Consider the following 26,035-nt stretch of genomic DNA (forward strand, 5'->3'; position numbering starts at 1 on the left):
TATGAACACACTAAATCTCTGTGACTGATTAATTTAAATTAATGTCTGTTTCAGTGAGTTAAATCTGGAATGATTACTTTATGAAGGCATAAGAGCACATTTACATTTTCTTAATCAGAATTTCTAAGCTGATTTTATATTTTAAAACAGAAGAGCTGCATCATGTATTCAATAATATTTAATGTTGTATTCAGCAAGACAGCTGACTCACCCGTACTACAAAGTTTTTGCAAATAAATGTCTGACAAATTTCAGGGCATATCAAGAAACCTGTGACTGACATTTTTTATTAAGTTTAGTGCTTTTAATTAGGTACCTTCTACATGTCCACTCTGCGTGAGGGGGAGGGTACAGCGGTCTCTGCGGGGAACTGTGACTCTCTGCCATCATGAGGCGGGCCAGGCATCTTGTCATTCTTTCTGCTTTGTCCCTCCGCCCCTGCCGGGCTGCAAACTCAGGCTGCCGTCGGGCATAGGGGCACCAGTTTAATAATACTGCATAGGGCCCCATAAATCCTAAGGATGGCCCTGGTTCCGCAGGGAGGAGCCGCCTTCTCGAGGCACCGGAGAGCCACAGCGTCAGCTTGCAGGGGCGGGCAAGCCCTAGCCATGGAGGAGCCGGCGTGGCACGGGGGCAGGAACCCTGCAAAGGCGGCAGTGCCGCTAGCAGGGAGCAGCCATGCCCCCTGCCCCTCCTGCCCAGGCTGCGGCCTGGCACCTCCCTGGGGGGATCCTGCAGGCTGCAGCAGATGCATGCAGACAGAGGCCCCCGTGCGCCCCCCAGCTGCCCCCTCACCCCACTTGGGCTCTGTGGCTCTTGGGCATGTGAGTCACTGCCAGGGTGCGGGGCCCTGATCCTGTTCCGGGAGGGGCAGCGGCTCACACTCCCAGGAGCCACAGAGCCCAAGCTGCGGGGGGGTGGGGGGTGCACACAGGGGCCTCTGCCAGCATGCATCCGCTGCAGGAGCCCCCAGAAGGCAGCTCCTCCGTGCCGAGCTGCTGCAGCGGCCCAAGCCCGGCAAAACCAGTGAGTGGACTCGGGGTGGGGGCCACTGGAGTGGGGAGAGGAGGGCTCATGGGGTGTGGGGGGCTGTGCACCCTCCAGGGGAGTTCAGGGGGCAGGGAGGGGGGAACCTGGTCTGGGGAGCAGCCTCTGGGCACAGCTAGCCCCTTGGCAGGCTGGCCCCTGGGGTCTATAAAGGGTCGTTGGGATTTGTCCCTCAATGTTACCGGGGGTGGGGGGGCGCAAGGTGGAAGTTTCAACTAGGGTGCAAAATATCCTTGCACCGGCCCTGACTGGAGATGCCCATGAACTGTCAGAGGGGCAGATTACACCCATCTGTAGCCAGGGCCGGCTCCAGAGCCCAGCGCGCCAAGTGTGTGCTTGGGGCGGCGTGCCTGCGGGAGGTCCACCGGAGCTGCGGGACCAGCGGACCCTCCGCAGGCTCATCTGCAGGAGGTCCACCGGAGCCGCGGGACTGGCAACCACCAGAGCGCCCCCCCGCGGTGTGCCGCCCTGCTTGGGGTGGCGCAATTCCTAGAGCCGCCCCTGTCTATAGCATATCCTTGATTTCCCATTCTATAGCAGTTTGAGCATGAGGAGACAGCCGGTAAGGTTGGGCTCTAATTGGGTGAGCATTTCCTGTGTCAATGGAGTGGTATGCCCGTTTGGTCCATCCTAGGGTGGCTGAGAACATCGGCGCGAAGCTAGTGCCCAGCTCCTTGATTTGCTGTCGCTGCATACGTCCAAGGGTCATGGAGAGGTTCACCTCTTCCACACCACCGTCACTTTTTCCTTCGTAGTAGACACCTTCAGGCCACTCAGCATCATCTCCTCTCTGGGCTGTAAACTGACAAACCTTTAATTCTCTGGAATAAAAGGGCTTTAGAGAATTAACATGGTACACTTTAGGTTTGAGGTGGGGGATGCTATGAGATAGTTAACAGCTCCCAGGCGCTCTTGGACTGTGAATGGCCCTTCCCATGACGCTTCCATCTTATGGGCCTGGAGCGCCTTTGAGACCATAACCTGGTCCCCTACTTTGAAGGAACGCTCTCTAGCATGTTTATCATACCAGGCGTTTTGCTCTTCCTGAGCCTCTTTTAGGTTTTCTCTAGCAAGGGCTAAAGAGTCTCAGAGGGTGTTTTGTAGGTTGCTTACAAAGTCCAGAATGTTAGTTCCTGGAGAAGGCATAGAACCCTCCCATTGCTGCTTCATCAACTGTAATGGCCCCTTAACCTCGCGGCCATACACAAGTTCAAATGGTGAAAACCCTAAACTGGAGGCGGTACAGCTCTGTAGGCAAAGAGCAACTGCTGAAACACTAGTTCCCAATCATTGGAGAGCTCATTTACGAATTTACATATCATGTCCCCCAAAGTTCCATTAAACTTCTTCACCAGGCCATTTGTTTGATGGTGGTAAGGGGGTGGCAACCAAGTGGTTCACCCCATGAGCTTCCCATAGGCTTTTCATGGTCCCTGCCAGGAAATTAGTTCCTGAATCTGTAAGGATGTCAAAGGGCCAACCTACCCTGGCAAAAATGTCTGTTAGTGCCTGGCACACAGTTTTAGCCCTGGTGTTGCTTAGAGCTACTGCTTCCGGCCATAGGGTAGCAAAATCCATGAAAGTCAGTATGTACTGCTTTCCTCTGGGTGTGTTCTTTGGGAAAGGACCCAGAATAGCCACAGCTACTCGCTGAAATGGGACCTCAAGTATGGGGAGTGGCTGGAGAGGGGCTTTGACCTGGTCTTGGGGCTTTCCCACTCTTATGTCCGGTCTTGTGAGGTGTGCCAAAGTAGAAACATCCTTGCCCGTTCCCTCTCAGTGGAATGACCTCCCCAAACGGTCTTTGGTCCTGTTCACCCCAGCATGGCCACTAGGATGATCGTGGGCTAAGCTCAAGAGCTTTACCCAGTACTTAGTTGGAACTACCAACTGTCTCTGAGGATGCCAATCTTCCTGATGCCCACCAGAAAGAGCTTCCTTTTATAAAAGTCCTCTTTCTGGGATTGATTAGAGGAGCTGAGAGGTGGTGGGTTGCTCCGTGCCGCCATCCAAGCTCCCTGGAGGCTTTCATCTGCTTCCTGTTCGGCCTGGAACTGTTCCCTTGATGTTGGAGACATCAGTTCCTCATTGGATTGTGGACCTGGGCTTGGTCCCTCTGGAAGCAATGCAGGTGACGGGGCTGTTTTCGTTGACTGTGAACCGCTCTCTGCTGGTGCACAATGTGGTATTTCAGGCTCTGGCTGAGCCTCTTGTGTAGGGTTATCTGCTGCTGCTGCCAGTGCAGGCTCGGTGGTGCCCTCTGGTGTTGAAGTTGTAGATGGGTTTGCAAGTGCTGGACTCAGTGCTGGCAATGGTTCTGGGGCTGGTTGCTTTGCCAGGTCTGGTTCTGGGACTGCTCTGTCTGGGTCTCTGGTAACACAGACGGGGCCCTGGTGGAAGGCTCAGGAACAGGGATATGTGTGGAAGCTTGATTAGCCTGGCTGCGGGTGAGGGCTAGCCACCCTCTTGGCTAGCTTCACATGGTTGGCCAAATCTTCCCCCAGCAGCATGGGAATGGGATAATCATCATAGACTGCAAAAGTCCACATTCCTGACCAGTCCTTGTACTGGACAGGAACTCAGCTGTAGGCAAGTTTAAAATTTTGACATGAATGGTTGATTCGTCACTTGGACACATCCAGTTTCCACTTTAGGGCTCTGAACCATCGACGGATATGCTCAGGTGTTAGCCCCATTCTGATTCTGGCCTTGTTTTTAAAAAGTTCCTAGCTGTTCATGTGTTCCTTAGGCATTTCAGCTGCCACCTCTGCTAAGGGTCCACTGAGCTGAGGCCTCAGCTCTACCATGTACTGGTCTGTAGAGATGCAGGCCCTTTCAAAATTTTCTAAGCAGGCCTCAGTATCATCGCCTGCCTTGTAGGTGGGGAATTTTCTGGGATGGGAAGTGGTACCTGGAGAGGGGTTGCTAGGGTTGTCTGGTATATTTTGCGTAGCCTTTACCCTCTCTAACTCCAGTTCATGCTTCCTCTCTTTCTTTCTCCTCCATCTTCTTTTCTTTCTCTTCCATCGCTCTCTTGTGGGCAGCCTCGTTGGCTCTCTCTGCTCTTTCAGCAGCTTCTTTCTTGAGTTGTTTTAATTCGAGCAGTCTCTTATGATTCTTTTCATTCTCTTGTGCTTCCAGTCTGGCCAGCTCTAGTTTATTAGCAGTGTCACTGGTTCTCATTTTCCTGCTTTCTTGTGCTTGGTCGCACCCCCTCTGCAGTTTACTGAAACTCGGATGCACTCAGCTCAGGGGCTGCTTAGTTAACAGAAACTTTCACAGCATTCAATGTTTAGCCTTTCTGTGTTTAACCTAGCTATACACAAGACCTAGAAAGAGGAAAAAAAACAACCCAGCCTGTGAATTCCTTTGCTACTCTAACTGGACCCCTCTGCCTTCAGGCAGATTAAAAAAAACTCTAACAAGAAAAATTTGTCCTTTTAAAATCCTGCTGTATTTTTGGTTAAAAAAATCATCCCACCAATCTGCCACAATGTCAGGGTTCCTTCCCCACTCTGAACTTTAGGGTACAGATGTGGGGACCCACATGAATGCCCCCTAAGCTTATTTCTACCAGCTTAGGTTAAAACCCAGTACCCTGACACCACCAAGTGCTTTAACAAGAAACAGGGAAAGGACCACTTGGAGTTCCTCTTCCCCCAAAATATCCCCCCAAGCCCTTACACCCCTTTTCCTGGGGAGGTTTGAGAATAATATCACAACCAATTGGTTACAAAAGTGATCAACGACCCAAACCCCTGGATCTTTGGACAATGGAAAAATCAGTCCGGTTCTTAAAAGAAGGGTTTTATTAAAAAGAAAAGGTAAAAATCATCTCTGTAAAATCAGGATGGAAAATAACTTTACAGGATAATCAGATTCAAAGAGCCCAGAGGAACCCCCTCTAGCCTTAGTTTCAAAGTTACAGCAAAACAGGGATACCTCCCTCTTGCAAAGGAACATTCACAAGTTGAGAAAAACAAAGATCAACTAATACGCCTTGCCTGGCGGTTACTTACAAATTGAAATATGAAAGACTTGTTCAGAAAGATTTGGAGAGCATGGATTTGTTGCCGGCTCAAAGAGCCCGAGGCGGAGCAACAGCAGGGTTCGTTGCCCGGTGTGCGTTGCACTAATTATCACACCAGGGTGGAGAAGCAAAACCAGGTTTATTTGAGCCCAAATAGGTGCCAGGGAGAAAAGCATTCTCAAATCCTGCACACCGATACAAGCGGTTTTCCTCTCTTTATACACAACTTCAGCTAAGCATTCCCATTACCCCCACACTCCTCCTCTCCCCCCACCTTTCATTCCCATGCAGCAAATACACTTTGCAATAGCAATCACATGAAGCAGTTAAGTCATACTTGGCAAAAAACCACCTTAGCTCGTTAGCAACTTTTCTGTGATCAGTTAACTGTACTTTCCCACCGTGGGGGCTACGTTCTCATGCATATAACTTTAATTACAGCACCTGCTTTCCGCCTATCTTATTTAATATTGGCTACATCTAGTATCAAGCAACCTTGCCACTGCCAGTAATTAGCACATAACACAAAAGGTTACAAAAGTTTAGTAAGGCTAACAAAAGCACTTTACATAAAGGTACTTTGGGTCACATAGGCCCAAAGTCACAACTTTGGTTTACTCAGGCCTAGTGGCACCAACAGATTGATGTCCAGTCCCTCTTAGTCTCAAGGGCGAACACATCCAAAAACAAAGAGCACACAACCAAAAGCCTTTTCCCGCCCCCTCAAGATTTGAAAGTATCTTGTCCCCTTATTGGTTCTTTGGGTCAGGTGTCAGCCAGGTTACCTGAGCTTCTTAACCCTTCATAGGTAAAAGGATTTTGGTGCCTCTGGCCAGGAGGGATTTTATAGTATTGTATACAGGAGGGTTGTTACCCTTCCCTTTATAGTTATGATAGCTCCAATTTCCTCTTTAGAGCAACTTCTCTGAGTTCATGGCTTATGTAATACTATTGTTGTTGGCCAGGATCAGCATGCCCCAAGCCTTTATTTTGGCACATGCCCACTCAGTTGTTTTCACGCGATGCCATGTCTTATTTAAAAGGAACACTCCCCGTGTGTGTTTCATAAATGCTCCGATTTCCTCTTTAGAGAAACTTCTCTGTATCTATATTTGTATCTCGCTCTGTAGTGATTTCGGCAGAGATACTCACGTGATCAGTAGCAGGACCTAGGGTACCAGTGCCTCCAGTTTTCTCATTAGCATTCAGTATCTTCCCCTCTCCTAGGCCCCCATCCTGCAGACACAGACCCATGTGCTAAAGCTAAGTGTTTGCAGGATCGGGGCCTATACAGTCACACAGGGATCTAGCACATTTCCTGATCCATTTATCTGGGCTGGACACTACTGGGCGCTGAGCACCCGCAATTGCCATCAGCAGTAGCCCATCAGGTGGAAGTTGAGGGCACTTGGGGAGCAGCAGGAAGCACCCAGCCCCTGGCTGTGCTGGGCCTTCTGAGAGACTCTATAGGTTCTTTTATATCCTTTACCAACAAAATCCTGCTTAGACTCTAAAAGGGAGCTGGCAAGATCATATCTACAAATACTCAATGACTCCTGATGGAGGCGAGGAGCCCAGAGAAGTCTGGGCAGTGTTCAGATGGTCACCTGTGAATGGTAGTTCCATCAGCATAAGCCATAATACAGGAAGTCAGGATTGTGTTTTATAAAGCAGGGGGAAAGAGCCGACGTTCTATTTTGGAGTGCATTTTTCTCCATACAACCACTGACCCATAGGGCCAGAGCCTGATCCACTCTACCAGTCCTCGTGGCTGCCAGTGCCACATAAAGAGACTTCTAGCTGCTCTAATCGGGCTGCTGGGAATTCCTCCAGCTTGGCGAAAAACTGCGTGCTGCCCCTTCCCAGCCCCAGTGCTCCCAGTATATGGGACAGATCCAGGCTGGGACCAGAGAGCTTCTGTGTTCTGTTGATCTCTGGCTGGTAGAACAATCCCTTGGAGCTATTACAGCCAGTGTAAGTTAAAGAAGTTACACTGGGAACCAAACTGGCCTACAGCACCCTTGGGACTTGGGGGTTGCCACCTTTCTAATGGATAGTAACCAGACCACTGAGGCCCTGCCCCATGCCCTGCCTCTTCCCCCCCCCCCAAGGTCCCATCTCTGCACCCCACCAGCTGCACAAGCAGCCTGGCCCCAGAGGCGGCTGCTGCTGCTGCTGCACTGCCTCCTTCCCTCTGCTTAGGGTTGCCACAGATTAAAAAAAGAACGGACATCAGGGCTCGTGAAATGGCACCCAAACACACAAGCCGAAATCTGGACTGTTCGGGTGAAAACCAGACGGGTGGCAACCCTAGCATGAAGGTGCCCCTGTGGCCAAACAAAGCATGGCCAGATCTAAGGATCAGAGGCCTAGTTCCAGTATTAAACCTGAGCATGCTAGCCACGGTCAAAGCACTTGGCTTTAATCAAGATATGGGCTGATGAAGCAGTAAAATGCTCATACACCCCCCCCCAAATTATCTTTCCCGTTCTCAGGCTCATTCATGTTTACCTGGCAGGACTGTCTTCTGTGATGGAGTCTCGAACAGGTCCTGGCTCACAGCCTCGCTGGAGTTCCCCGCTAAGTCTCTCCGCTCCTTCTCCTCACTTGTCATGGCCGGGGTCTCTAGCTCAGGCTCCTCCGAGGTATCCACAGTGGCCTATGGGTTTCTGGTGGGTCTATTCCAAGTACGACAGGCAGTTCAATAAAAAAGTAGCAGATCTGCAGGGCACCATCAAATCTATTAAAGGCCTCTCTGGCCTTTTGGTATTCCTGGCAAAGTTCCTTTGTTCTCATGCAGCACTGCTGCTGATCCCTGTCATGCACCTTCATCCCCTGTGCTATCTGCTTGTAGATGTCCATGGTGCTATGGCTGTGCTTGCACAGCCTCTTCTTCCTACAGGCCCAGGAGATCCACCATCTCTTGTCTACTCCAGGCAGGATTGCGTCTAGTGTCTGCAGCCAGCACGGTTGGCTGTACCATTGACACATCCCGGGGGAGCTGCTAGGTGTGTTCACCAAGGTGGGCAAGCAGGAAAAGGCATTTCAAAAACACATAGGGGACTTTCAGGTGGGGAGCATTGGAGTTTAAAATTGTGATCAGAATGGCCACTGCCACAGTGGGGCATTGTGGGATGGTTGCTGGGGGACAGTTAGGGTTGACACAGATCACACAGTGTTTACACTTGCACTGCATTGACCTCATGGCTGCATGCTGTTGGAGGAGGTGGTTGTACTGCATCACCATCAGGAAGCATTTACATCGACCAGAGACAAATTTGAGTATAGACACACATACAAAGAGGTCAATGCAAGACAATTTACATCGACCCATCTTTGTAATACAGACCAGGCCTGGGACACAGAAAGGAGAGGTAGTGTCAGAGGAGACCAACAAGAGCATAACTGGCACCTTCAACAAAGCATGAGAGTTAGGATTTTTGGACATTTCACTGCGAGAGCTAAAACTTTGTGCCAGCTACTAATAAAGTGTGAGCTTGTGAACACGACCAAACTCAATCTACTCAGTAGCTCGCTGACCCATTTCAGCCAGTGACACTGAGGGGTGCGCCACGCTCTCACGTACTGCAATATGTCTTCTCTGTAGCATCTGGTGCTGGTCACCAGCAGAGACTGGCTCATGGAATAGATGGACCACTGTTCTGCTCCAGCCTGGCAATTTCTCTCTTCCTAAAAGATGGTAGCCCCTCTGCCCCCTGCATGGGATGCAACCAAGCCCTATAGTGGAAACTACTGTAGTTCTGAGAGTCTACAGGAGGGGAAAGTACAGTGACTGCATTTCATAAGCGCGCTCATAGCTTCTACAGCAGTGGTCACCAATGCTATCAACTGGTCAATCCTGGAGCCTCTGACAGTCGATCGCAATCTCCGACCACTAAAAGTCCGGCAGTGCAGCTGGGCTAAGGCAGCCCCAGCTCCATGCCACTCCAGGAAGTGGTCAGCATGTCCCTGTGGCCCCTGGGAGGGCAGGGGTCTCCGCATGCTGCTCCTACCTGCAAGCACCAACCCCACAGCTCCCATTGGCTGTGAAGGGGGAACTGTGGCCAATGGGAGCTGTGGGGGCGGTGCTTGCAGGCAGGAGTAACACACTGAGCCACATGCCCATATCCCAGGGGCCGCAGGGGCGTGCTGGCCACTTCCAGGAGCGGTGTGGGGCCAGAGCAAGCAGGGACCCTGCCTTAGCCCCACTGCACCCCCAACCGGGAGCCACCCGAGGTAAGTGACACCCGGCGGGAGCCCGCACTCCTCCTGCACCCCAACCCCCTGTCCCAGCCCTGAGCCCCCTCCCAGACCTCACATCCCATACTCGCTCTTTCATCCCAACACTCTGCCCCAGCCAAGAGCCCCCTCCTACACCCAAACTCCCTCCCAGAGCTTGCACCCCTCAGCCACTCCTGCACTCCAACCCCAGGCTCAGCCCAGAGCCCCTCCCACACTCCAATCCCCTCGGCCCCAGCCGTGATCCTGCACCTCCTCCCAAACTCCAACCTCTGGCCCCAGCCTGGTGAAAGTGAGTGAGGGAGACGAGCGAGCGATGGAGGTGGGGGAATTGAGTGAGTGGGATGGGGCCTCGGGGAAGGGGAGAGCCTTAGGGAAGGGGCAGGGTAGATCCTGGATTGCACTTAAATTAAAAAATGATCCTGTGCATAAAAAGGTTGGAGACCACTGTTCTACAGCATGTCACAAGGGAGGGTAACACTGAACAGTCCATGGCTGACTTTCCAGGGGAACCGCATCTATTTCTCTGAGGGAATTCCTTTCTTTTCTACATGACTCTCCATGCTGAGGCTTGACAAACCAAAACAGACAGCTCCAAAAATAAATGTCCTCCTTTGCAGAAAAGGCTCACAGGTAGGGGATACAGAATAGTGCTGGTACTCCAAAGCAATTGAGGGGTTAGGATCTACTGGTTTTTTTTTGTTTTTTTAAGTGTTGCAAGAATATGTCCTGCTGCCCCCTTCTCTCCAAGGTGAATTCTGCTTCCTTGACAACTGGCACTATGGCAAATGAAGCATAAAATGACAGCAAAATTCAGGAGGAAACCAGTAACAGGAATTAGTAAAAGGTCACACCTCCTTCCAGTGCCCAGGACAACAAACTGCAGTTTTCTTCATAGGCTGAGGAGAGAAGTCTCATCTATAGGTTGTGTCCTATGGCCAGTGAAGAGTGGCTAATAAAAACTAACTTAAAACTCAACCAATCAGGCATTTCACCTGATTAACCTTAACCTCTCAGATCGTCACTCAAGGGTTTCACCAACTACGGGTATTGAGGCCAGGCCTCCTGGCTCTATCCTGGTGCTTGACCAGCTAGGGACTGAACTCAGCTCTCCACTCCTCTCCAGCCAGTTCTATCAGCAGGGCATCCAGCTGGGTTACCACTAGGAGCACCACTAGCTTTACAAAAACTAGACAAGCCATTTACAACACAAACTTTGCTTCTCTACAAAAGAAAAAGGACACTAAACTGCTACATGTCACAAGGAGCCACAACAGTAGCTCTCTTAACCTACCCAGCAATATTGTTAATCTTTCCAGCTATTCTCTTAGCCCAGCAGACGAATCTGTCCTATCTCAGGGCCTCTCCTTTTGTCCTTCCAGACCCACGAACATGATACAGTTCTGTGGTGACCTAGAATCCTACTTTCGCTGTCTCCGACTCAAAGAATACTTCCAACACACCTCTGAACAACATACTAACCCACAGAATCTTTCCTACCAACACTACAATAAGAAGGATTCTGCATGGACTCCTCCTGAAGGTCGAAACAACAGACTGGATTTCTACATAGATTGCTTCCGTCAACGTGCACGGGCTGAAATTGTGGAAAAGCAGCATCACTTGCCCCATAACCTAAGCTGTGCTGAACACAACACCATCAATAGCCTCAGGAACAACTCTGACTTCATAATCAAAGAGGCTGACAAAGGAGGTGCTGTCATCATCATGAATAAGTTGGAATATGAACAAGAGGCTGCTAGGCAGCTCTCTAACTCCACATTCTACAGGCCATTATCCTCTGATCCCACTGATGATTTCCAAAAGAAACTACACCATCTGCTCAAGAAACTCTCTGAGAAAGCACAGGAACAGATCTGTACAGACACATGCCTAGAACACCGACCAGGGGTATTCTATTTGCTACCCATGATCCATAAACCTGGAAATCCTGGATGCCCCATCATCTCAAGAATTGGGCACCTTAACATCAGGATTGTCTGGCTATGTGGACTCTCTCCTCAGGCCCTACACTGCCATGACTCCCAGCTATCTTCGAGATACCACTGACTCCCTGAGGAAACTACAATCCATCAGTGATCTTCCAGAAAACACCATCCTGGCCACTATGGATGTAGAAGCCCTCTACACCAACATTCCACACAAAGATGGACTACAAGCCATCAGGAACAGTATCCCTGATAATATCATGGCTAACCTGGTGGCTGAACTTTGTGACTTTGTCCTCACCCACAACTATTTCACATTTGGGGAGAATATATACCTCAAGTCAGTGGCACTGCTATGGGTACCCGCATGGCTCCACACTATGCCAACATCTTTATGGCTGACTTAGAACAACGCTTCCTTAGCTCTTGTCCCCTAACGCTCCTACTCTACTTGCGCTACATCGATGACATCTTCATCATCTGGACCCATGGAAAAGAAGCCCTCAAGGAATTCCACCATGATTTTAACAATTTCCATCCCACCACCAACCTCAGCCTGGACCAATCCACACAAGCGGTCCATTTCCTAGACACTACTGTGCTAATAAGCAATGGGTCACATAAACACCACCCTATACCGGAAACCCACTGACCGCTATACTTACCTACATGCCTCCAGCTTCCATCCAGGACACACCACACGATCCATTGTCTACAGCCAAGCTCTAAGATACAATCGCATTTGCTCCAATCCCTCAGACAGAGATAAACACCTACAAGATCTCTGTCAAGCATTCTTAAAACTACAGTACCCACCTGCTGAAGTGAAAAAACAGATTGACAGAGCCAGAAGATTACCCAGAAGCCACCTACTACAGGACAGGCCCAAAAAAGAAAATAACAGAGCACCACTAGCCGTCACCTTCAGCCCCCAACTAAAACCTCTCCAGCGCATCATCAAAGATCTACAACCTATCCTGAAAGATGATCCCTCACTCTCACAGATCTTGGGAGACAGATCAGTCCTCGCTTACAGACAGCCTCTCAACCTGAAGCAAATACTCACCAGCAACCGCACACCATACAACACTGAACTTTAGGGTACAGATGTGGGGACCTGCATGGACACTTCTAAGCTTAATTACAAGTTTAGATCCGGTAACACTGCCACCAGCCAGAATTCCAGTGTCTGGCACACTCCCTGTCCCCCCAAAACTTTCCCCTCCCTGGATAGCCTTGAGGCTTTTCCACCAAGTCCCTGTTGATACCGATCCAACCCCTTGGCTCTTAACACAAGGAGAAATTAACCATTCCCCTCTCCTTTCTCCCACCAACTCCTGGTGAGTCCAGACCCAATTCCCTGGGATCTTAAAACAAGAAAGAAAAAAAGCAATCAGGTTCTTAAAAAGAGAACTTTTAATTAAAGAAAAAAAGGTAAAAATTATTTCTGTAAAATCAGGATGAAAATACTTTACAGGGTTATCAGATTTATATAGCCCAGAGGCACCCCCTCTAACCTTAGGTTCAAAGTTACAGCAAACAGAGGTAAAATCCTCCCAGCAAAAAGGAACATTTACAAGTTGAGAAAACAAAAATAAGACTATCACGCCTTGCCTGGCTATTACTTACAAGTTTGAAACATGAAAGACTGATTCAGAAAGATTTGGAGAGCCTGGATTGATGTCTGGTCCCTCTCAGTCCCGAGAACGAACAACCCCCAAACAAAGAGCACAAACAAAAGACTTCCCTCCACCAAGATTTGAAAGTATCTTGTCCCCTTATTGGTCCTCTGGTCAGGTGTCAGCCAGGTTTACTGAGCTTCTTAACCCTTTACAGGTAAAAGAGACATTAACCCTTAACTATCTGTTTATGACAGGAGACAGACCAGTCCTCGCTTACAGACAGCCTCTCAACCTGAAGCAAATACTCACCAGCAACCGCACACCAAACAACATAAACACTAACCCAGGAACCTATCTTTGCAACAAAGCCCGATGCCAGCTCTGTCCACATATCCAAGTGACACCATCATAGGACCTAATCACATTAGCCACGCCATCAGGGGCTCGTTCACCTGCACATCTACCAACATGATATATGCCATCATGTGCCAGCAATGCCCCTCTGCCATGTACATTGTCCAAACTGGACAGTCTCTACGCAAAAGAATAAATGGACACAAATCTGACATCAGGAATCATAACATTCAAAAACCAGTGGGAGAACACTTCAGCCTCTCTAACCATTCAGTGACAGACTTGAAGGCGGCAATTTTGCAACAAAAAAACTTCAAAAACAGACTCCAAAGAGTGACTGTTGCGCGCGCTTGGGGAGGCATTTTGCCGGGAGGGTGGCAGGCGGCTCTGGTGGACCTCCCGCAGGCATGCCTGCAGAGGGTCCGCTGGTCCCGCGGCTCCGGGGGACCTCCCGCAGACGTGCCTGCGGAGGGTCCGCTGGTCCCGCGGCTCCGGGGGACCTCCCGCAGACGTGCCTGCGGAGGGTCCGCTGGTCCCGCGGCTCCGGGGGACCTCCCGCAGACGTGCCTGCGGAGGGTCCGCTGGTCCCGCGGCTCCGGGGGACCTCCCGCAGACGTGCCTGCGGAGGGTCCGCTGGTCCCGCGGCTCCGGGGGACCTCCCGCAGACGTGCCTGCGGAGGGTCCGCTGGTCCCGCGGCTCCGGGGGACCTCCCGCAGACGTGCCTGCGGAGGGTCCACCGGAGCCGTGGGACCAGCGGACCCTCCGCAGGCACGTCTGCGGGAGGTCCCCCGGAGCCGCGGGACCGGTGACAGCCAGCGCGCCCCCCGCGGCGTGCCGCCGTGCTTGGGGCAGTGGAATTCCTAGAGCCGCCCCTGGACTGCTGAACTCGAATTAATATGCAAATTAGATACAATTAACTTAGGTTTAAACAGAGACTGTCGGGAGTCCATCCCAGAGCACTTTGCAAGCGTTAGGATCGGTCGGATCCGGGGAGAAAAGAGTCGCGTAGAAGGTCCTGGCCCTCCCACACATCTCCGCCAGATCCATGAGCGGGTGCCGTCCTCCGCCAGGAGGCAGGTGACGTGCTTTTTGGCCCCCCTCCTTTTCTCCAGGGCGTAGAAGAAGCGGGAGCCGCAATCCATCTCCCGAAGGCACCCCGGGCTCGATGATCCTCGAGGGCCCGGAGCTCCTCCCGCTTCTCCCAGCATGCTCCGCAGAGGGATGGATCCTCGGGGCTGGCGGCCAGACGCCTCTCCAGCTCCAAGACCTCCCGTCCCACCTGCTCTATCGCCGCATCCCTCCATCGGCTGGCGCCCCGGGTGTAGTCGCAGCAGAAGAGCTGGGCGCGCACCCTCCCCAGGTCCCACCACCGCCGCACTGAGGGAAAGGCGCACCTCTGCCCTCGCCAGGCCAGCCAGAACTCCCGGAAGGACGCCACGAAGCCCGCGTCTTCCAGCAAACTATTATTAAAGTGCCAATAGGCCGGCTCCGGCCTCTCTGCGCAGAGAGAGGCCGTCACGGTGGTGATCCGAAAAGGGGGCCGGCCGAATGCTGGAGGAGTGGGCTCGGGAAAGGTGGAAACGTGACAGGTAAATGCAGTCCAGCCAGGAGTGGCGCGACCGATGGGCCTCCACCCGGACGAAGGTGAACGTTGAGACGTCGTCCGGGTGGTGGTCGCGTCAGACGTCCACCAGGAAGTGGTGTTCGACGATCTCCTGGAGGACGTCTGCGGCGGCCGGGCACTCCCTGAGCGGTCCCGTTCCTCGAGGATGGTGTTAAAGTCCCCGCCCAGGACCAGGCACTCACGAGGATCCAGGGAGCCGAGGAAGGCGGACGCCTGCTGATAAAAACGCAACCTCTCCAGGCCCGATGTCGGGCCGTAGACATTGACAAGATTAACCACAAGCCCCTCCATGCGGACCTGGAGGTGCAGCAGGTGGCCCGGCACAGCCTCGGCAACCCCCAGCACCTCGGGCCGTAGGAGAACAGGGTCCCCACTCCAGCCGAGCGAACCGAGAGGTGGCTAAAGTAGACCCTGTCCCCCCACTCCAGCCGCCAGCTAGCTTCAGCAGCCGGATCCGTATGGGTCTCCTGCAGGAAAACCACAGAGTACCTCCCATCCCAAAGGAAGGAGAGCACCTGGCTCCTGCGGAGACCCATCCTACAGCCCCAGGTGTTTAAAGTGGCAAAGATGATCGGCGCCATGAGGAGGGCTGGGGGGGGATCCTTGCCGGCAGACATGCCCACGGCCTCCGTTGGTCCACGCAGCAATCCGTGACCAACCCCGTAGGTGAGTAGAGAGCTACGGAAGAGGCAGACCCACCGGTAGGCTGCGGCCGCCTGCTTGCTGGTCCTCTTACCCTCCCCCATGAGGGCCCTCACGGCCCAGAGGATCAGATGGAAATCCCCCCACCGCTGGAGCGCAAGTTGGACCTTGTTACGGGAGCCACGGACGTCCTCAAGGAACTCCCGCAGCTCCTCCCTCAGCGCATGGGGGGGGGCGGGAAAACGGACCGATGACCGTCCCCCAGCGGGGCCCCTGTCACAGCCCCGTGGCCCACCGAGGTGGGCAGGCAGGGGGCAGACCCTCGACGTGGCGTCCGATGGGCCAACGCCACGTGGCCCGCCCCACTCCCCGGTTCAACAGGGGGCAGCGGAAGGAGAACAGCAGCCCCTGATGGGTCAGGGCAGGGAAAAACAACTGAGGCTGCTCCCTGGGGGGTTACCCCAGAGGCAGCAATGGCGTCATGGGAGGTGGAGGAGACAAGGACGGGGCCGGCATCAGGGATAGGGCAGGAGTCAGGAGTAGGGGTGGGATCGGGAAGAGAATCGGGGAGAGGGGCAGAAGCAGGATCCTGAGCTTCAATAGTTGGACCGCAGGAAGGTGGCCCCTCCCGGTCAGGCTCAGGGATCGTGGGAGCGGGAAGGGGACCCTCAATGATGCCGGGCTCAGCCACCAGGGCAGGTGCGGCAACCACGGCATCTGGAGATGGAAGGTCAGCAATGGGTCCCTGTCCAGGAAGTAGGTCGGATGCCCCACACCCAAGAGGGGCACCCCCTGAGAGTCGGGTCCGGGCAGTGGGGCACCAGCCGTCGCCCCAATGGGCTCGGCGGCCATCAGCGGGGTGCCATCCACAGCCGGGCTGATGGAAGACTCCAGGGGACCCTCAGAGGCGGGAGCAGAAGCAGCAGTCAGGGGAAGGGAACCCGGGGACAGGAGGACCGAGGTGAGGTCCTGGGCGGCGGCCTCCAACGCCAGGAAGAAGACTACCCTCCCGTACATTTTGGAGGCCGCCACGATGGCCGTGGGCCCCACCATCCTCGCCATCGCCCGCACGTAGGTCTCCATGTGGGGTGAGGCAGGCACAAGGAGGCAACAGACACCGTGCTTCCTGGTCAAAGTGGGGAAGGGGCCTTGGCCGCTATAGATGGAAGCGGAAGCGGCAGTCGGAGGAGCAGCGGCAGGCGGAGGGGCCACTACCACCTGGGCGTACGTCCTGGGGGCCGGGGGAGGGATACCCACGGAGCTGGTAGAGGGAACAGTGGGGAGGGATGCCGCTGCCGGTAGCGGGGCCGCGGCAGCGGGGTTAGTCTCCGCCATGGAGGGCTTGGCCTTTTTAGCGGGGCCCTTACCCCTTTTCCCACCCCGACATTTCCCACCGGCTGGGGGGGCTCCCCCCAAATCGGAAGGGGCGAGGGACGTGGCAGCAGCGGACGTCTCCCCGGTACTCGCCATTGCCGGTACCCTAGCGGGAGCGGTGGCAGATAGACCGGCAGCGGCTGTTGAGGTAGAGGCTTGGGGAATGGACATGGGGGTTTCTGGAGGAGGGGCGGTGGAAGCATCGCGAGGGGTCTCCCCCGCCATAATGAGAGTGGGAGGGGGACAAACAGCGAGGGGAGGGAAGGGAGGCGACCACCTCTCCCCGCTAGGCTGCAGGCAGGGGAGGAGGGTGCCCGTAAGGCTAAAGGGGCGTGGGGAGCAATCAAGGACCCAGGGGTGGGAGGGTGTCAGGTTACTTACTCAGAGGGGAATTCCAGCTCCTCTAGTTGCACTAGGGGATCAGGGGGGCTAACAGCATAGGGGGGTGCAGTGAACAAGGGCAAACTCAAATGGGGGAAGAGCACAAGCGCATGGAAGGGGGCATGGGCGCACAAGGGGAGGGGCTAATCAGGGCTGGGGAAGCACAGGGAGTGGGGGAAAAGTTGAGCTAGGAGCGGGGCAGAGGGACCACGGGGCTAGCTGCAGGGCTGGGGCAGGACAATCAGGGCCACAGAGGAAATGGGTGGGGCAGACAAATGCGGCAAAGGAGAGGGGGCCAGGCCAAGAGGGTGGGGGTGGGGGGTGCGCCCACGGGCACTTGTGCAAAAAGTCAATTGTAGCTGGCTGCTGCCGCAGGCCCAAATGACGGAAGTGGGCGTGGCAAGGCAGGTGAGCAGCTCAGTCCCAGAGGCAGGAGATTGAGGTAGAGAGAAAACAGCCAGCGGGAGTGGTGGAGGGGGCAACAATGGTGGTGGGGGCGAAGGGGGACACGGATGGACCGGGGGCAGGCTCCACGCCACACCCCCGGTGTCCCAACAGACACAGTCCAAACCCCCACCACAAGAACACAGTCCAAAAAATACTCAGTCCTCAAGTGCCCCCTCCAGAGTGGTCTTCAGAGCCTCCATGAGGTCCTCCAGCAGCAGGCGGTCCTCTCCTTCTGCTCGGGGCTCCAGCAGCTCCCCAGTAGCAAACACAGCAGCTCCAGGCGGTGGTCTGGTGGCCAGGCAGGAGGGACCCCGCTCAGAAGATGGTGGTGGTGGAGCCCTCAGCAACAAGGGCTGGAGCTGGGGTCCCTCACTCCCCTCCTCTAGGGAGCAGGCCAGCAGTCCCCCCCCCCAAGGGGCTGTGGGTGGAGTAACAGCAGCAACTGAGGTGGTGGTGGGGGGGGGAAAATCTACCAGCCAGCCAGCAAGCAGATAGCAGAGAATGGGGGTGGGTGGTGGTGTCTAGCCCAGCCAGGGGAGCAGCCGGAGCAGTAGCAGCAGCAGCGAGGGCCCAGCAGGAACAGCAGCAGCCCTCTCCCTCCTACCCTCTACAGCAGAGAAGCCAAAGGAAGGTCTTCTGGCCACTGAAGAAAGAGTTTTCTGTTCCCTGAGTGACCAGAGCAGGGGCTGCACTAGAGTAATCAGGAACCTGCTAGAACCAATTAAGGCAGACAGGCTGATTAGAACACCTGCAGCCAATCAAGGCAGGCTAATCAGGGCACCTGGGTTTAAAAAGGAGCTCACTCTAGTCAGGCAAGGAGGAGCTAGAGAAGAGGAAGTGCATGTGAGGTGCTGGAGGACTGAGGAGTACAAGCGTTATCAGACACCAGAAGGAAGGTCCTGTGGTGAGGATAAAGAAGGTTTTGGAGGAGGTCATGAGGAAGTAGCCCAGGGAGTTGTAGCTGTTACAGGAGGCACTATAGACAGCTGCAATCCACAGGGCCCTGGGCTGGAACCCGGAGTAGAGGGCGGGCCTGGGTTCCCCCTAAACCTCCCAACTCCTGATCAGGCACAGGAGGAGTTGACCCAGACGGTGGGGAAGATCACTGAGGTGAGCAAATCTGCCAATAAGCACAGGACCCACCAAGGTAGAGGAGGAACTTTGTCACAGTATCTTTAAGCTTGTTTTTGTTAATATTTCTGATACCCTGTAAAATGAGGGCAATAATACCTCATAAAGTGGGAAAGTACTTCTGAATAATAAATGCTTGCCCATGCTAAAGCACAACAACTAACCCAGACAGGCTGCCTGCAAAAGTGTTTCACTAAAAGTTATCAACATGCCCCCTAAAACTCAGGACAGCTTTGTTACCCCCAGGGCCTAATCTCTGTGGTTCTGGCTTCTTTTTAAATTTGTTTGTTCTTGGTTTAAATTTAAAAAAAAACATTAAAAAAGAAGAAATGTTGGGGGTGGGAGTGGGAGGGAGGGAGGAAGGTAGGCTCCATATCTCTGGTTTAAAAAAAAAGTTAACTTTTTTTACATAAGCTATTTTTTCTTCTGTTTTGTGTATAAATCCAAGCTTTAAAAAGCAATTTTCTTTATTAAAACACATATGTAAACTCCCCTCAATTGCCAGTTTTCATATTCCTTACCCAGTTGTTGTTTTGATACTATTTTTAAAAGGACAGGATAGTATATTAAGCCTTTTTAGTTCACTAAACTTCTACAAAATGTCTCAAAAGGGGCCTTGTTTTGTTACAGCTCAGTCAATACTGCTTTTTCATAATAAACTTTACAAAAAACATAATGCTTCAAATAGGTCTCACTGCATACAGAATATCCTTTAAAGAGGTCATGTTAAGTTACATCTCAGACAATTCTGTATTTTCATGTTAAAAACCTGTATATAATAAAACACTGTATGTTTAGCAAGTGTTAGAAGTATGTGGGGGGAATCAGGGGGTGAGGTATTCTTCAGATAGGCTATCTCTAAGCTTCATGCAGTCACAAAGTGGTTTTTTCTTTTACAATCAGTAAATGGAATAAAATACTTGTTATAACTTTCATAAAGTATCTTTCAATGCAATCTCATGATTTTTTAAAAACTTTAACAGCATTTAAAAAGTTAGGAAAGCAGTCTGTGTAAAAAAAACCAAGCAAACTGAAGGAGTGACCCCTAGAGCCTTGCTAATACAGACTATAGTGCATGGAGCACTGGCTAGTCTAATTAGTCTTATCTGTTTTTAAAATGTAGAGAAAGCTCCAGCCTATGTTGTATTATTTTAATAAAATCTATGGACCCAAAACAAACACTGTGGTTTTCACTTGGGGGTGTTATCTGCATGCTCATTTTTTTAATTGAAACACTTGTAAAAATGTTAAATAAAGGGCTCTGTCTTCATATAGGCTTGTGCTTTAAAGTGTTTATTCCTTTACAAAACTTAATATAACTTTCACTTGTATTTGTTAAAAAGCAGGCAAAGAAGCAGCCTTCTTATCTCTAATCTACTACTTTACAGAGGCTGTTTTTTTGCTGACAGCTGCTTTGCTGCAAAAGCCTACTGTTTCAAAGTGTCCTTACTAAAAAAAAAATGACTAATACAAGCCTAAAACCTAGGGGAAAACTTTTTTATCATTATACATTACTTTTATAAACAGGTTTTCTGTGTTTTTAACCCTGGGTTGTTTCTGCATACTTACATTTTATTGAAACACTTATGCCAATGGGGCTAAATTTAAAAAAAAAAAGTGTCTTCAGGTAGCCTGTTTTTCAAAGGGGTCGTCTTCTTTTCTAATCCAGTACCTTCTGCATGTGTGGTTGTTTTTTTAATTTAATTGAAACACTCCTGTAAACAAAGGGATGTGTCTTTAGGTAGGTTTGTCTTTTAAGTGTTTATTTAATAAATTACAAAAGACGGGGGGTTTAGACATTACTTTAAAAAACACATTTTAAAATTGTTTATATTATGTGTTGATCAGCTTTCGTTACAGTGAGAGGGGGGGGGGGGGAAGAAGGTCCTGGTTGTTTAGATAAGAGCAGAGCAGGGGCCCTTTTACTTGTTTTTTTTTTCTGCAGGGGGAAAAAGGCAAAAATCCTCTGGCTACATACTTTAATGGTTAAAAGGCTTTTATTTTATATAGTAAGCTTATTTACAGTTAAAGTTACTATTCTTTCTAATACAAGTATTTGGCATAATTTTGTTTTAAAAACAGGCCTAGGGCCGCCTTCTCTCTAGTCACAGAGGCTGTTTTTGCTGACAGCTGCAAAAGCCTGCTGTTTTCACATTGTGCTTACTAAAAAATAACCACCTTAGCCTAAAACCTAGGAGAAAGCTTTACTTTTATAAACAAGTTTTTAACCCTGAACTTTTCTGCAGACTTACATTTTATTAAAACACTTATGCCCAGGGTGTAATATAGCCTGTTTTTCAAAGGGGTCGTCTTTTCTAATCCACTGCCTTCAAAAGGCTGTTTCTAATGGTTCTCACTAAAAACCTTGAGGAAAAACTTTTTCTTAGTAAGGGTTTTGTGGGTTTAGGTCTGGGGTGCTTCTGCCTGCTCTATTTTATTAAAACATATGCAAAAGGAATCTGTCTTCAGATAGGATTGTTTTTTCATGTGTTTATTTAATAAGTTAAAAAGAGGGGGTTTTAGACATTACTTTAAAAAACACATTTTAAAATTGTTTATAGTATGTGTTGGTCAGCTTTGATACAGGGTCCTGATTGTTTAGATAAGAACAGAGCAGGGGGCCTTTTCTGAAAAAAACACGAGGGGCCTCTAGCTACTTACTTTAGCTTTTTAAAACTTTTATTGTAAAAAGTTTTTATTTTATATAGTTACTATTCTTTTTAGTACAAGTTTTTAGTATAATTTTGTTAACAAGAAAGCCCTAGGCCTGCTTTTAATGTTCTGGCCTTCTTCTCTCTAATCACAGAGGCTGTTTTTGCTAACAATGGCTTTGCTGAAAAAGCCTGTTTCATATTGGATTTACTAAAAAATAACAACATTAGTCTAAAACATAGGGGAAAATGTTATGACTGTACATTACTTTTATAAACAGGCTTTCTGTTTTTAACTCTGGACTATTTCTGCAAACTCACATGTTATTAAAACACCTATACCAAAGAAATGTGTCTTCAGATAGGCTTGTCTTTTCAAGTGTTTATTCCTTTCTAAACCTTTCACCTCTATTTGTTTTAAAAAAAAAAAAAGGTGGGGGGGATGGACAACAAACTTCTTCTCTCTGATCCAATGTTTTACAAAATAAGGAAAATATAAACTGTCACTAAAAACCTGTGGCTTTAAACCTGGGGAGCTTCTGCATGATTTTTTATTGAAACACATGCAAAAGGGAGGTGTCTTCAGATAGGTTTGTCTTTTCAAGTAATTATACCTTTGCAAAACTTAATGTAACGTTTACTTGTGTTTGTTAAAAAGCAGGTGAAGAAGCAAACTCCTTCTCTATGATCCGCTGACTCACAGATGCTGTTTTGCTAACAGGAGCTTTGCTGCAGCTTCACATTGTTTTTACTAAAAAAAAAAAAAATAACCCCGTTAGTTTAAAATCTACGGGAAAACTTTTTAAAATTGTTTGTTACTAAAAGCTTATGGTTTTAACTTTTATTAAAAAACCCGATGTAAAAGGGCTACATGGTGGAAAAAAATGCTGAGGGTCTGTTTCTTTAGATAAGAATAAGACACTTACAAGGGAGGGGGGGAGAAAGGAGGGGAGGGAGAGAGAAGGGAATTGGCTCTTGTTTAAAATCTTGAGACTATAGGATTGGTTCAGGAAAATGAATTGTATGACGCTGCTATAGAACAAACTCTGATTGGTCCAATCCAATGGCGCTGATAACAAGTCTGAAAGTTTCTGAACCGAGTAGTTGCCTCATTCTACAGGAAGACAGGAAAAGTAAAGATTCTGTCTCTCTCCGATTCAACCACATGCTCCCAATCTTTGCCCTTTGCAAAGGGGGCTTTCTTGCCCTGTTCTTTTTCTCTGACCTTTTTTTTATATACCTAAGCTGGTACTGAATGCTTTTTTAGTCACTTTTTTTACCAGGTGCTTACTAAACAGGCTTTCCCTTAGTACATTTTCTTTTTAAACCTAGTTTTCAATGTTGTTTAACTTTTTTCTTAACCCACCCTGATAGTTAATACACCTTTTATATTTATCTCAAAATTTTCTATTCTTTACCAGCATACCAAACTAGGCCTTCACCATCATCTCTTTTCTTGAATAACTTACCTCTTCTTTCAAATTTCCTTTTTTCTCTAAACCTTACCCAAACTTTCTTTTCATCTTTAAACTCTCTCTAGTCTTTCAACCTTTCTCTCAATGTATCCAAGCACAAACACACACAACACTTCCCCTATTCTCACACACACACACACACAAATTTCAAAATGGCCGACCGCCAAACTTTGGCGCCAACGGAAATGGGGTGGGAAGGTAGGACAAAAGCCCCAAATGGGGCATGGAAACCTGTCAAAAACGCATGGTGATGAATACTATTGAGGGATATACTCAGTGGTGAGCTCCAGCCAGTTCACGCGAACCGGTTGTTAAATTTAGAAGCCTTTTTAGAACCGGTTGTTCCAGGACAACCGATTCTAAAAAGCTTTTAAATTTAACAAAGGCTCGGGCAGCTGTCTGCCCGGCCCTGGCCCCAGCTCACCTCCCCCTCTCCCCTGAACGCTCCACCCTCCTTCTCCTCCCCTTCCCCTGCTTCCCGCGAATCAAATGTTCGCGGGAAGCCTGAAAAAAGGAGCAGGCAGGTAAGCCGGGCATGTGGGGGAGGGGGTGGGACGGCTCCTCCTGGCCCTGGCCGGGCGCCCCAGCCAGGTCCCAGCCAAGCACCCCCGGCTTGGGCTGGTCCCGCCTGCGCGGCTCGGACCCAGCCCGGGGAGTCGGGCCCCACGGCTGCGGCTCCGGCGCCGGTCCCGACCCTGGCAGGGGTAAGAGGCCAGGGCTGGGACTGGGGTGGGGGAGGAGGGGTTGGATCGGGCAGAGGTTCTGGGGGGGCAGACAGGGGATGGGGAAGGGGGGGTTGGGTAGGCGCCGCGTGGGAGTTCCTGGGGTCTGTTGGGATGGTGGTGGATGGAGTCGGGGCAGTCAGGGGACAGGGAGCGGGGCAAGTTTGGCAGGGGGTGGGGTCCTGGGGGGGAGTTAGGGTTGGGGGTCTTGGGAAGGAGTGGTCAGGGGACAAGGAGCAGGGCAGGGGGGTTATGGGTTGTGGTTTCTGAGGGGGGGCAGGACATGGGTGGGGGGTGTACTCACTGGGCGATTCCCTACCGGGTCTTCGGTGGTGGGTCCTTCAGCCGCCGGAGCCGTGCCGCCGAAGACCCAGTAGGGAACCGGTTCCTAAGATTTTGGCAGCTCATCACTGGATATACCACTCCTGTGTGTCCTGTAACAGCTTTTTACAGTCTGTGCTCTGTTTTCCCTCCCAGTTTTCCCTGCTGCGTTGGGCCACGGAGAGTAAAGCACCTGTAGAGGTTGATCCCAATGGCGGCATGGTGCTGCTCAAAAAGGAGAAGCCGGAAATGGAGCCAAGAGGCCAGTGGAGTAATAAAATGGAGTTTATGCTCTCTGTGGCTGGGGAGATCATCGGCCTGGGCAATGTCTGGAGATTCCCTTATCTCTGTTACAAAAATGGAGGTGGTAAGTCCATAAAGCCCAGGCTGTGTGAGATGTTGGCCCAGGAATATGAGCACCAGAGCAAGCACTTTCATCTGTTCATATATACACGCCCATACACAGAGAGCACACCCACCCCTCATACCTCCAGTGAAGCAATCACACAGTGAAGTAAGCTGGGCTGTGGGAGACAAATCACACTCCACAGGTGGATGCTCAGAGTAGCTCTGCCAGATGGAGAGGAGCAATCCAGCTTTCAGTAGGCTCCCCGTTTTAATAATGGATGAACCTCTAGCTTTGCCATTTGTAGAGGCAGCCAACAGGTGAGATGCTTATCTAAAACACAGCTGAATTATCAGAACCTTTGGGGGCTCCCTCCACCAGGGAACCCACCCTGTCAGTTCCCCCACCCAACAGTCCCTGGGACCCTTCCTCCCCAGCCCCCATGCATTCCCCCTCCTCCCAGCTATTCCCAAGCTCTCTCTGATCACAGCTGATCTTCTGGCAGGGGAAAACACTTTGTTCCTGTTATTAACAAGGACACGTGCGGAGTCTTGCACTTAAGACAGAAGAATCCCATGCACTGCTACAGACTAGGGACCGAATGGCTAGGCAGCAGTTCTGCAGAAAAGGACCTAGGGGTTACAGTGGACGAGAAGCCGGATATGAATCAACAGTGTACCCTTGTTGCCAAGAAGGCTAACTGCATTTTGGGCTGTATAAGTAGGGGCATTGCCCGCAGATCGAGGATCATTCCCCTCTATTCGACGTTGGTGAGGCCTCATCTGGAGTAACGTGTCCAGTTTTGGGCCCCACACTACAAGAAGGATGTGGAAAAATTGGAAAGAGTCTAGCACAGGGCAACAAAAATGATTAGGGGGCTGGAGCACATGACTTATGAGGAGAGGCTGAGGGAACTGGGATTATTTAGTCTGCAGAAGAGAAGAATGAGGGGGGATTTGATAGCTGCTTTCAACTACCTGAAAGGGGGTTCCAAAGAGGATGGATCTAGACTGTTCTCAGTGGTAGCAGATGACAGAACAAGGAGTAATGGTCTCAAGTTGCAGTGGGGGAGGTTTAGGTTGGATAGTAGGAAAAACTTTTTCACTAGGAGGGTGGTGAAGCACTGGAATGGGTTACCTAGGGAGGTGGTGGGATCTCCTTCCTTAGAGGTTTTTAAGGTCAGACTTGACAAAGCCCTGGCTGGGATGATTTAGTTGGGGTTGGTCCTGCTTTGAGCAGGGGGTTGGACTAGATAACCTCCTGAGGTCCCTTCCGTCCCTGATATTCTATGCTCTCCTTCAGGGCTTGGGCTCCTCCTCAAGGGCACCTGGACAACTGCCCCCTCATCCTGTATGTTCTGTGGCCCAGGTGATGCTCCCGTCCACACTAAACTCACCCTTCAGGCCTGACTGGCCCATGATTGTAGCCTTTGTCCCAGTATTTCGGTATTTCTGGTAATCGGGGATCAGGAAAAACACTTATCCAAACAGAGGTGTGTTGTCCCCAATGAATTCTAAAGCTGAGTAAGGTCACTGGATTTTCAAAGCTAAAGGGCAAGGCACTAGTCCTGGGAGTAAAGATGAATTTGAGGAGCTTCAGGAGGGTGTGCCTGGGAGGATGAGAAGGGAAGAGGTAGAGGTGTCCTTTCCTCAGTAATAGATCTATAAGTAGCTAACCCC

General features: G+C 50.7%; 2 protein-coding genes across 3 annotated transcripts in view; one reads left to right on the plus strand and one right to left on the minus strand.

Moving 5' to 3' along the window:
* The window catches only part of LOC123351545 (sodium- and chloride-dependent GABA transporter 2), a 503,805-nt gene that overhangs the window by 324,685 nt on the left and 153,085 nt on the right, over window positions 1-26,035 (minus strand). The window lies entirely within an intron of this gene.
* The window catches only part of LOC123351556 (sodium- and chloride-dependent betaine transporter-like), a 58,325-nt gene continuing 50,691 nt past the window's right edge, over window positions 18,402-26,035 (plus strand). For both annotated transcript variants that reach the window (XM_044990984.1, XM_044990989.1), the window contains exons 1-2: window positions 18,402-18,614; window positions 24,167-24,377. In XM_044990984.1, coding sequence (XP_044846919.1) covers window positions 24,230-24,377 — 148 coding nt within the window. In that variant the 5' untranslated portion in view covers window positions 18,402-18,614; window positions 24,167-24,229. The remainder of the gene's footprint in view (window positions 18,615-24,166; window positions 24,378-26,035) is intronic.

Source organism: Mauremys mutica, chromosome 1, assembly GCF_020497125.1.
Source record: "Mauremys mutica isolate MM-2020 ecotype Southern chromosome 1, ASM2049712v1, whole genome shotgun sequence".
NCBI classification, from domain to species: Eukaryota; Metazoa; Chordata; order Testudines; family Geoemydidae; genus Mauremys; species Mauremys mutica.